Below are 13,263 nucleotides of genomic sequence, written 5' to 3'. Positions count from 1 at the left end.
TTAATGTAAAACCCTCTACAAATACTCTTGCATTGTATAGCGAACTGGTTAGATTTACACTGTATATCGAAAGATACATTAGAATTGTTAAATACTTTTTAAACAAACACACTGTCAAACAAGAAAATTGTATTTTAAATACCGTTTTAAACGAACAATTAAATAACATAAATGCTAACAAATTTCGTTCAAACTGGGCATCAAAAGTGCGTCTGATTCTTCAATCCTCGGGCTTACATGAAATATGGATGTATCCGAACTCTGTTAAAATAGAAACATTCACCCCAAAGCTAAGAGTCCGACTTCGCGATATCTTTATTAGCGATTGGCGATCAGGACTAGAACACTCAACGTCTCTAGATGTATATAGAGAAATAAAACTTACTTTTGAAAAGTCAGCATATATTAGCCATTTGGAAAATCCAAAATACAGAAATGTATTGGCAAAATTATATTTATCATCCCACAAATTAAATATTGAAATCGGCCGTCATAATAATGTGCCTAGCTAAGATAGAAAATGCACCCTCTGTAACCTAAATGATATAGAAGACGAGTTTCATTTTGTCCTAAAGTGCCCCATATATATATCCATATTCGGAAAGAATATATTTCAAAATATTTCTATGCTCACACGAGTATGCTTAAATATGTTCTACTTATGCAAAGCGAAAATAAAACTACTTTAAAAAAGCTAGCAACATACTGCCAAAGAGCTTTCCAACTAAGAGAAACGTTAATATCTACAGTTTAATTATAAAATCTGTGATTTACACATCACTCAAAGCTTTCATACACCCAAATAATTTTGAATATTCAGGTTTATGTATGCTTTTTGCTGTATGTGTTTTTATTTGCTTTTCTAATATTTAATGTATTGTATAATTGGTATGAAAGTAAGTTTGACGCATACAAACCCTTGGATCATGTTTGTGTATTTTTGTGCTGCTTCTCCTTTTATTTATTTTTCAAATACTTAATGTATTGTATAATTGTTACGAAAGTAATCTTGCAGCATACATACCCCTGTATCATGTTTGTGTATGTTTGTGTGCTATTTGTATTTTTATTTGTTTATCAAATATTTAAAGTTTTGTGTAACTGCTATGAAAGTTATTTTGTCGCATACATACTCCTAGATCATCTATATTTCTTTTTTCGCATAGATGGTCGACGCTGGGGTATGATACAATTTAAATTAAATTGACTAGTGTATATAGATGGAGATTTTACTTTTAAAACTAAGATTGCCCTCTAACTGATACTGTTTTAATATTTACTAAGGAGCAATATCCCTATAGACCAACTATAGTTTCGTTTAGGTGGTCAACAAAGGGGAAAGAACTATTATTAACACTTATACATTACTTAACTACAAGTAAGCGTAACACATTTCGACATATGATTTTGATTACAAACAGCTTTAAAGGTATCAGCATTCCTATCCGATAAGTATAAATTTCATTTAACTACGAATGAAAAATAACATTCAAATATAAAGTTGGATTATGCGGTTATATATGCCCATCATACGAATTCATATTCATGTATTTTTCCTTGTTAAAAAGACTCATAAGTTTAAATGCATACAAAAAAACGAGTAATATCTTCCATATGAAGATTGAAACAATAATTCTATTCACTAGTGCAACTTGTTGCAGAATAATACAATTAGTGCTGCAATTATTAAACTACGTTTGAAATTATGTTATAAAATTCTCACGAAAACACATTGACATGTTTACTCCTTATATTGTAAATTGATCTTTCTTCGAAATGAGTATATTTTTGTTTGTATTTACTTCATGCTGTTATTGTATACGATTGTAAATGACGATGAGCTTGTAATGCTTAAGTCTGAATAAACTATTCTGATTCTAGTATTATTCACTTACATTGTGGTATACGTCTTCCACAGAGCCCGTCTGTCTGCATAATTGTTTTTGTCTATGAACGTGACTATGTACATCTTGGACATTTTCTGAAATAGAATTTATAACTTATTGTTATTTAATGTTTTTTAAAAGCTGTTTATAGAAGTTCCTGTATCTACCTCATAAACATTGTATCTCAACAAAAACTCGATTGTGTCCAAGACACTGATAAGTCAAAACATGAATCAACACATACAAATAAACCAGTTAGTAAAATATTTTTTTTCTTAATTAAAACATCATCTTTAAACATGAATATATTTCATACTTACTAGCACATTACAAAAGGCATAAATATGCTTAAATTATTTGAGCCAAAATTCCTCCCTTTAAAATCCCATAGAACTACCGGTGTGACCATTCAGCTGTAAGAGTGTATGAGTGAAGATGACCAGTTCAAGAGCGGTAAAGTACACAACATTTCAGGACATACCTATATAAACAGGTACAATTGTGCAAACAAACCGACAAACGTAGTTATAGAGCGACAGACAAGTGCAATGCCTTATGCCCCAAACTTTGTGGGTGTGTAAACAAACTAATTGTCAAACGTTTGTTCCAACATTTGGCCATTCAGATACACATAGGAATTTCTACATAAATTAACGTATTGGTAGATTTGTTTCCAATCTTCAGGATTCTTAATATTGCAAATAATGAGGGGCATATACAAGATTATGCAAAATTCAGTAAACTCATTTGTTGTTATTTATTGTACAAGTTGAATGTTGGTAAGAATTACCCTTGCAAACAGGACCAGGTGTATTCTGCCTTCAAAGCTGACCACTGTACAGTCAGTGGATAGGGGCAGATCTAAAAGGGTCTCATCAATAATACAGCCGTTGAAGCGATCTGTATATATAAAATACATGTGTGTCCATACCTAATGTCATACAGCCATGATAATGAAATATTCATAATGGAAAGTTACACGCATACTTGCAATACATCAATCAACCCATGGTTGATATGTAAACATAAATAAAAAAGCTTGAAATAGATTGATTTCATATTTTATTTTTTTAATGTTAAAAAAAATAAAACTTAACTACATCAAATTGTTTTGCATTTTATTAGAAAAAATTAAACCCCTACATGAACGTTATTTATATTTTGATAATGTATCCAACCAAAAGGAAATAGCAACATCGGACTGTCAAATCATGTCCTGACTATTGATATCCTAGGAATTTTTTTTTCTCTTTGAGTATTTTTATGTTGGTTTAAAGGTGATATGGGTTTGTTTAGTTTATAATTAAAGCTGAACAAGTAAAACACCTGTTACAATCATTTCAGTAAAACAGTTAAATTTACAAACCCACAATGAGCTATATTACAACCTACCCCATGCGCCCTTTTGTTTCCTACTCTCCATTGCATCATTATCATCATAATTTGTAAGTTTCAAACCTTTCCTAAGACAGTGTCTGCACCTTAACATTAATAAACTAAACCACATTTCACTACATTCAGCCAAGCCCCACCCACCAGTGTCTTCCTCTTCTTCCTCCTGCTCATCATCATCACTTGGTAATGGACCTTTCCTGACAACAGTCTTCCCCGAGAATAGTGATATACAGCGAATGCGATTGTTGAACACGATGAATATATAGTCAGAGCCTGAAGTTCCCAACACTCGAGTCACCTGAACAGAAAAGCATACATATTGCCATGTTAGTTTCATAACCAAATATTATCAGGAAACAAGAAATGTGCTTGACAAAAACACGATGCACCCTATTGCGCCGCTTTGAAGCCATATATTAGACCTTTGACCTTGAAGCATGATCTTGACCTTTCACCACTCAAAATGTGCAGCTCCATGAGAAGCACATGCATGCCAAATATCAAGTTGCTTAATATATATCTTCTATAATGCAAAAGTTGTTGCAAACCTTTAACCGAGGTTAAAGTTTTGGAAAACACACAATGAATGAATGACAGACAGACAGGCCAAAAACAATATACCCCCGATCTTTCGATCCCGGGGCATAAAATATAGTAATGCACTTAGTAATGTACTATGTTATCAAGAGATCATTTTTCATAATAAGTCAAAATTAAATCAAGGTTCGATAAGTTAATATGGATTTATTTGGAATGGTAATAAGAAACAAATGTGTAAGTACTGAAGTGATGTTGAAAGGAGAGTTGGCAAAATTTTTAAAATCCACTTAACCTGTTACTGAGGTTCAAAAACACAGGATAATCACTACGTGTATCCCAAATCTAAAAATTATGAAAGAATACAAATACATGTATTGAAACAGCAAACTAATTTAGTGTCAAAGAACAAACCATTCGGTACATTTCATGAAAATAAGGGAATTGATTAGGCGTTTGTATAAAAAAATACCTTAACATTTCAAATAGTTGGGAAATCTCTTTCAGCATTTAAATACTATATTTAATGTGTCACTTGTAAAACTGTGAAAACATAATTTGCGGAATGGAAAATTTCCAAAAAGGTCATCTTTTAAGTAGCATTAAGCGGAGTAGCATAAGTACAGGTTGGCATAGGTACCAGAGGGCATAAATTCGATTTTGACTAGAATATTGTAAGGGCATGTGGCCTGGGGGCATACGCCCCATATATTGCGACTGCCATTTGAATAAACCCAAACTTTTAAAGTTTTAAACTGTATGTTAAACAGATCTGAATTTCAGTAATTGAACTACAAGAATATCTTATTTTCCTCAACGTTTTTTTAACTACTCATTGAACCGACCGAACGTTTTACTACATGAATATTCCATTTTTATCAAGAGTTTAACAACTCGTATAGAAAAAAATTATCCACAGGAATTTCCCATTTCAAACAAGGGCTATTATGCCTGCCGAAGTTGCTGCAAGGCAAGGTGAGATGAACACTCACGTCACATGATATGATGGTCTTTGTCATCATGGTGTTGTACTCCTGCACGGACACTGGCAGCTCTTTCCTGAAGTCACGCAATGTCATCTCTCTCAGATCCACAATGAACACTGTGAAATTTGGACCTGAAATGTTGTTATCAACTTAAAAAGAACGGACTTTGCTCTTCCATTTATTAGAGTATACGTTATTTGGACCTAAACTTATTCCTTGGTACACACACATTTTCTGTTATTTGCACCTAGCTCAAATGAATATTTGCAAACGGACTCAAATAGGCTGTATGTTGTGGTTATGGTGTCTGCCTATCAATCAGGAGGTCGTGGGTTCGAGCCCCAATAGTTCCAGGAAACGGACTGGAGAGCATTTCAAATAAGGCTGAGCTAAAATGAAATAGGTTTAAACTAAACTGGCTCAAGATTAAGGTGATTAGTATTCACCTGAAAGTACAAAACCATCATTTTACCAATTGCAAAATAATTTAGTTTTTTAAATCAAAACCTTTTTTGAAGTTTTAGTTACAGAAAAGAAGAGCTGAGAATTTCAGATGTTTATTCGAAACGATATATTTTCTGCTGCTCAACCTATTCCAATCACGTCTCTGACCTTGAGGTGGGTATGCATTGAACAACAAGATGACAATCAGCTCTGTACTGGTGGGAGTACCTACCACTCGAACAATACGAGAACAGCGCACCTGTTGATGAAAGAATTGCACTATTTTAATTAGAAGAACAGATAAAATATTTGGATTTAAAATGTAAATGGGTAATAAAAAACCTTTGAGGAACTGTACAAATTATTAGCATTGTAATTTCTACAACTGTTTGAACATATTAGCATCTCATAATTCTTATATAATCAGCATTTTCTATCAAGTGATGATTTCAACAACATGAAAGAATAGTAACTTCAAAGAAGACTACCCTGATGCCCACGGGTGCTCTCTCTAATGCACAATGGAACTGAACTGTTATGAATAAGTATCATTTGGATTAAGCCAAAAAGTGGTCGGAATAATGCAAAACAAAATCAAATGGGCATAATATATTGAAAGGGATGGCATTATAATAAATTCAATATTTCAAGCTATTTGTTGCTTAGATGAAACACACATTTCAAAAGTACGATGGCAAGTGTAAAACGTTTAAAATCAATAAAATTAGTTCCTTAAATTTTCTATTAAATTGTTGAAATTAGAACAAAGTTATAGACCCTGTGCTGGTAATTTCTTAATGAGATTTTTTGGATTGGCATTTAATTTAATTGTGGTTAATATGGGGATATTGAATGTCAGATCGATTACACTTTTTGTTAAGTAAGGGACTGATTCAATAAGCTCTTGTCAGAAATAATAACCCAAATAGAATTCTCAAAAATTCACATGTTTCATTTTCAAACATTAATGTTACCGCTTTAAGAATCACAATAACGTAACAAAGGTTTATTGGAACAGTTTCAATGCTTCATCCTTTTGATACATAAAGAATACGTAATCTGAGAAAGATTGTCCGTTGGAGTTAAGAACATGACAAATAGGATGAACTTTCGCGTTAGCATGTTTTCATAGTACCCAAACAAAATAATGATCTTATTATTACTTTCACATGCGAACTGAAATTTTGAACAAAACTTAAGAATGCTGAGTTTAATATATTTGTCCATGTTTTACTGCAATATAGATGTTTAGAAAATGCAAGTGTAATGATTATTTTATATAATTATTTAAATATGGTTTAGTTAGCAATTCAGTCAGTTATCAAACTAGGAATGGAACATTTTGGAATTTCAACGCAAATAAAAAAAAACTGCTAGTGCTTCTTTAATACGGATAGTTAAAGTAAAAAATATAAATTATTAACATCTTTATGAAATATTTGCCTCAAATCAAACCAGTGAGAATTCATTTTTCTAGATTTTATTTCCAATAAATAAAATGTACTCTGATTTTTCAGAACAATACATTAATGGGTGGGGAAATTGTTGACAAATTCAATGAAACGTACTTCGTATACTAAGGCTCCAGAGTTACTTAGTTTATAACTATACTGTTTTGTTGTTGGTATAAAACTCAAAGAAAATAACTATCCCAAAAAATGGTAATCCGTTTACATTGATTATCTAGTGTTGATAAATGGTAACTAATGAAGAACTTTTTACACTCATTTTATAAATGTAATGTCCTGATAGGACACTTAGTATGGAAGAAGGTATCACTACAAAGCATCTCAGTCCCAATGTTTTTATTATGGAAATACCAGAGTGAGCAGGTTTTTTTAATATTTGATTATGTCATTATGTTATCCGGCATGTAGGAATATACTAATAGCTGGACAAACCTTGTAATTTGCTGTTAACTGGAGATAGGAAACGTTTTATTAGGTCACATTTACATTTACAAAAAAGATGAACAGAAATAATGAAACTCCAGAAATATTAAAAGTATTTTTTAATGGGTTCGTTTATTAATGTAGTTCTTCTTTGATGCTTGCATAAGTTCTGTAAATAATTTCATTTTTGATTCATCATTCTTCCGAAGTGGTATAATGTTCAAAATTTTATTTTTGATTCCTATCAGAAGAAATATAATGACCAAAGCTTCATTTTTGCTCCATGCAAAAGTTTTTTATGTTCAGACCTTAATTTTTTTTATGTTTGAAGTAGTGATGTTATGTTTACAATTGATGTCTGATGAAGAGATAAAATGTTCAGAATTTAATTTAAGATGCTTGTTTTAAGTGATTTGATGTTCAGAACTTTCATTAAAATATTTTGCAGAAAGGAACGTCGAGTTTGTAATATTATTATTGACCCTTACGAAATTGATGTCATGTTTCGGTTGTTCATGAAGGAATAATGTGTTCTTACAACAGAGTATAATTCATGGAGAAGTGAACAGATTGTTAATCCACCTTGACAGGTTTGTACAGTTTGGTATAGTAGGCAGAAAGCTGTTGTGCCTCTGAATGGCGGTACACAATATGGAACATGGCGCCTGTCTCAGCTATCACTACACGTGGTGTGAATATCTGGATCTGGAAAGTGATGGGTAAATTGTAAAACATAGAACAAGAGATGTGATTGTCAAAAACACAATGCCCCCTATTGCGCTGCTTTGAAGTAATAAATTTGACCTTTGACATTGAAGAATGACCTTGACCTTTCACCACTCAAAATGTGCAGCTCCATGAGATACACATGCATGACACATATCAAGTTGCTATTTTCAATATTGCAAAAGTTACCGGTATTGCAAAACTTTAACCAAGGTTAAAGTGTTGAGACACATACATACAATAACTGACACAATGACTGACAGAAAGACAGACAGGCCAAAAACAATATACCCCCGATCTTTCGATCTGGGGGCATAAAAACTGATTCATTCACTATGTTTAGAATTGTTAAACGATCATGGTTTGTCATTGTCAATTTCAGAAGAGAAGCTGACAAAAAACTTATGAAACCTTGACATAACATATAAACAGATTATGGAAACATAAATATCAGGATCCAAAGTAATAGTTTATTCAACAATTCATCTATCACGACCACATGTCAGAGTATATTCAACAGTTCAACTCCAGTCAATCACTTAAAATTTAGTCAGCAGAAAGCATTCATAGACCACATAATAATACTAGAGTCATAAAACTTCGTAAGAGTTAAACACTCACAATCATTTCCTCTTGATCATTTATTTCCTCATACCAGGGGTTACCCAGCTGCATGTTGTCCAAAGTGTTCTGATCTGTAAAAAGTTGAAAACTTTTAAATTGATTGAGATGGAGACTAAGACAACGGTGTTCTGATATACATGTACATAGATTAAGAACGTGTAAACTGAATAAGAAAGGATTATCCAAAGTCCAAACACAAAATGTTCTTTTCGTATCTGTGAAAACGACTTGTTTATCTAAATGCATGCAAATACAGAGACAATGTACCATCTCAAGTTAGAATTGGGAAAAAAGGCTACTACTTCAATGTTGTTTATGAGGATATTTATTGTCCCCTACCGGATTCACCGAACGGGACTTATGGTTTGCGCTCTGTTTGTCAGTCAGTCACACTTTTCTGGATCCTACAATAACTTTAAAAGTTCTTCATATTTCTTCATGAAACTTCAAACATGGATAGATGGCAATATGGAGATTATGCAGGTCATTTTATTTGGTTCCTACGTCAAGAATTCTGGTTGCTATGGCAACAAATAGACTAGAAATACTGCTAAAAATGGTGGATTTCTGGATCCTGCGATCACTTTAAAAGTTCTTCATATTTTTCCATGAAACTTGAAACATGGATAGATGGCAATATGGACATTGTGCATGTCATTTCATTTTGTTCCTACGTCACAAATTTTGGTTGATATGGCAACAAATATCATTAGAAAAAAAATATGACAATGGTGGAATTCCTAACAATGGTGGAGCCGGTAGGGGACATATATTGCTTGGCAATAGTCTTGTTATAACTGTTACGGTGTCATGACCAATAATTATAGTTCATTGGCAGAGATTTGTATATACTTCTTCTCCTTTTTCTTTCCGAAGTAAACTGTCAATAGGTTCTAAAAGACTATCAATTTTGTTCAGAATCTGCACAAAGCAAATAGTGAGTGAACATTTTATCATAGAAACAATATATGCCATCAAAACACATTTAAGACTTATCATACCAAATACTTAAAAAATTGCATCACCAATTCAATAAAGTAATTTGGAAGCATAGCATTATTTTAGACTAGACTGAAAAATGCAAACTAAATTTATTTGATGTAAGGCTAATATAGTTCTCACACTTCTGTCTCTCTGCTGCCAGCTCCTGTCTGGTTCTTGGTTTCTTCCCTGGCTGGGGCTGATCAGTGAAAATCACCTGAGACAAAAACAAACACTGATCCATGGTCCGGGTATGCACAAACACACATACCTGGGTCCAGTATGAAACAAGAGATGTGTTTGTCAGAAACACAATGCCCCCTATTGCGCATCTTCGAAGCCATATATTTTACCTGTGACCTTGAAGGCTGACCTTGACCTTTCACCACTCAAAATGTGCAGTCCCATGAGATACACATGCATGCCAAATATCAAGTTGCTTTCTTTAATATTGCAAAAATTATTGCAAAAGTTAAACCAAGGTTAAAGTTTGGAGACAGAATTACAGGCAGACAGGCTAAAAACAATATACCCCCGATCAATCGATCCGGGTGCATGAAAACAAATCTAAGACTTTACCTAGTGTAAAACAAGAGCTGTCATCATAGGATGACTTATGCCCCCTATAAATGCTTGATAGAAGTTATGAGCTTTTTTCGAAACCTAAATGCAGATTTCGAAACCTAAACGCGGACCCTAAGTTCAATGTCAAGATCACGGGGGTCAAAATTTGAGAGCGTATGGAAAGGCCTTGTCCATATACACATGCATACCAAATATGAAGGTTATATCTCAATGGACATAGAAGTTATGAGCATTTTTCGAAACCTAAACACAGATTTCGAAACCTAAATGCGGACCCTAAGTTCAACGTCAAAGTCACAGGGGTCAAAAAAAATTTGCACATGGAAAGGCCTTGTCCATATACACATGCATACCAAATATGAAGGTTACATCTCAAGGGACATAGAAGTTATTAGCATTTTTCTAAACCTAAACGCAAAGTGTGACGGAAAGACGGACAAACGGACGGACAGTCCGATCACTATATGCCCTCCTACCGGTGGCATAAAAGGAATATTTACAAGTGAATTGTTCTTAAATTGCTTTAATGTAAAAAACTAGTACTTGTTATTTATCTTTTCTAAAGATACAATTGTTCATGGGAATACAACTTGAATATACACATGCAATATTACAATAATGAAGATCTACTGTATTAACACAATCTAAGATGTATTTTTTATTTGTCCTGTGCCCTTATTCACAAAACGATTCTTAGACTTTAGGCTTATAATACAGAATTTTATTTAAATTGAAATATTAAATAATCCCTTTTGATTGTATGTTTTACTTGGCATTATTCACAATAAATCAATTTTAGTTGACAAGTTTCTTTTTTTTTCAGACATTTTCTTACTGACATAAGTACCAGTGGTAACCTGCACATATTCAAAGTCAGAAGAGCTTTTTCTTGAATTAAGTCCATTCCTAATTCTTAAGTCTAAGAATGGATTCGTAAATACAGTAGCTGGTGTACATTTGTTTTTAAGTCGAACAGAATAGGTTTGTTAATAAAGCAACCTGAGTTGATATTGTTTTAAAGTATTGGTTCAAAAAAGCAACGACATTGTTTACATGTTGTGGTAATCATAATTATACTCACACTAAGTGATAACTTTCATTCAAGTACCGATTACGTAATTGTATATACAATATAAATGGTGTAATTATTACTCCAGTGAATGCTTCTTTGAGTTACCTACCTTTGGTTTATCTGAATCTGATTCCTTGTACATAACCTTTGACGTCTCCAGTTTGTATTTCCTTGATGGGATGAATGAACTAAACGAGGACTTGTATTTACTTAAATAGTAAATGTTTGATTACTGGCAAGTGGTAAGGATTCACCCCACAGATTATTCTTTCTTAAATAACCCAAGGAAGAAAGTGTACAATTATAATAGTATTACAAAAAATAAAATTTAATGCTGTATTATTTTGTTCAGAATCTGTATGACTTTGGCTATATAAAAATACAGGTACAGGTAATTCTCAAGGCTAAACTGGGTCATTACATGGCCATTATGCAGCACACTTGATCACAAGAGGAACAGATACACTTGAACACAATAGCCAAAGATTCATTTGAACACAAGGGCCACATGTACACTCAAACAAGAGCCACAAATACTCTTGAACACAAGAGTTACAGATACACTTGAACACAATAGTCACATACTAGTATGCACTTGAGCACAAGAGCCACATATACACTTGAACAAAAGAGCCACAGATACACTTTGAAACAAGAGGTTGCAAAATATGACATAAGAATAGCCTTAAATAATAGTGTTGGACATAATCCATACGCTTGCCTATTTCAATGTATAGTGTAATGTGACCACATAAAGATATCAGTCTAGTTTTGAATCATACTTAAAATAAAGCATACAATTGTAAAGCCTACTAGCTGAGCGGCAAAATCAAAATTTTCTTCAACTCCAATATTTTTTTAAGGAAACTGAAAATGAATAACATGACCATGCTGTTTGAAATATCATCACCTAGTGGTGTTCTTGTTAAATTTGCTTATCCTATTGGTCTGCGAGCGGCCCTATAAGAGTGTAGAAATTAGCAGACTTAATAAAACTTCACAACAAATGACTTGCAACACAGTGGATTCGCATAAGCATCAACTTCAGGGTTTTTTTGTGCTGATTTTTCACGAAATTATTTTTTGTGGACATGAAATTCGTGGATTGTTTATTTTGTGTAAAAAAATGTGGGTCTTTTTCTGATTTGTTTGAAATACATTTACACTGTGGGAAGAGGGATCACTTGCAGGAGTTGGGCCCTAATGTTTATCACATGCCAATCAACTAGTCTATTGACTGTTATGATGTGATAGCAACTGGCCCTTTTTATTGCATGCCACTTAAGGAGTGCATTGTTATGATAAGTAGATTAGTGGGACTGAATGACCCTTAACCAGTGATTGAAGCGACAAGCAAATTTCCAATTGGTTTTATTAAATAACAATAATGACAATACTGACAAAAATTTAACTTTATTAGAGAAGTGCAAGTATTATTGGTTACAATTAATATACTTGCCATAAGAGTTTTAAAAAATTATACCTCATACTTACTATTCTACCTTAGCCAGTCAAAGCTAATGATACAGTTTTGCTGCAAAAAACAACAGGAAATGTAAAGTGTCAGCTCAGTACACACTGTAATGTACTCCCCTTTGTATAGTATCTGCATATATCGGGATTAAGAAACAAATGGATTCATGCCTATGGTAATTAATGCCTTCAGGTAATTCTTAAAAAATTTAAACATTGGTCATAAGTATGTGTTGCTATATTAAATGTGTGGATCAGTCAAACAAAATCGTCCAAAAGAAATGTCCCACGAATTATAATGGTTTCACCGTTTATGGTATTAAAAACCATCATATTAGTTAAAAAAATGATTTATTTCACTTACTTTTTCCATAGTTAAAAACTTAAAATATAAAAAACAAACATTATTATTCACACTATACTGTACATTAAGGGAGTACAAAAGCCAAGACATCATAATATGTATACTGCACAATATCACCCAACTACGGTTATGTGACCATAGTTACCATAAACCCCGATACCCGAAAATAAAGTCCACCAATCCACCAACCCTGCTGGAAGTGGAAGTCCCCCCTCTTAGTGTCCAGGGTCATAAGCACTTCTTACTGGTTGGGGTAGATGCCGTTGACATTTGCAGGAAGCTCCAGCTTCTGACCAGC

At 33.1% G+C, this 13,263-nt stretch overlaps 1 protein-coding gene across 2 annotated transcripts in view; it reads right to left on the bottom strand.

Moving 5' to 3' along the window:
* The window catches only part of LOC127836686 (uncharacterized), a 127,748-nt gene extending 122,825 nt beyond the window's left edge, over nt 1–4,923 (bottom strand). For both annotated transcript variants that reach the window (XM_052363380.1, XM_052363381.1), the window contains exons 1-4: nt 4,811–4,923; nt 3,423–3,579; nt 2,677–2,786; nt 1,896–1,981 (exon numbers count right to left, since the gene is read on the bottom strand). In XM_052363380.1, coding sequence (XP_052219340.1) covers nt 1,896–1,981; nt 2,677–2,786; nt 3,423–3,579; nt 4,811–4,897 — 440 coding nt within the window. In that variant the 5' untranslated portion in view covers nt 4,898–4,923. The remainder of the gene's footprint in view (nt 1–1,895; nt 1,982–2,676; nt 2,787–3,422; nt 3,580–4,810) is intronic.
* Between the last annotated feature and the right edge of the window lie 8,340 nt (nt 4,924–13,263).

This window comes from Dreissena polymorpha, chromosome 6 (genome assembly GCF_020536995.1).
Source record: "Dreissena polymorpha isolate Duluth1 chromosome 6, UMN_Dpol_1.0, whole genome shotgun sequence".
NCBI lineage: Eukaryota > Metazoa > Mollusca > Bivalvia > Myida > Dreissenidae > Dreissena > Dreissena polymorpha.
The sequence above is the reverse complement of the archived record's forward strand: the minus strand, read 5'-3'. Positions and strand labels throughout refer to the sequence as shown.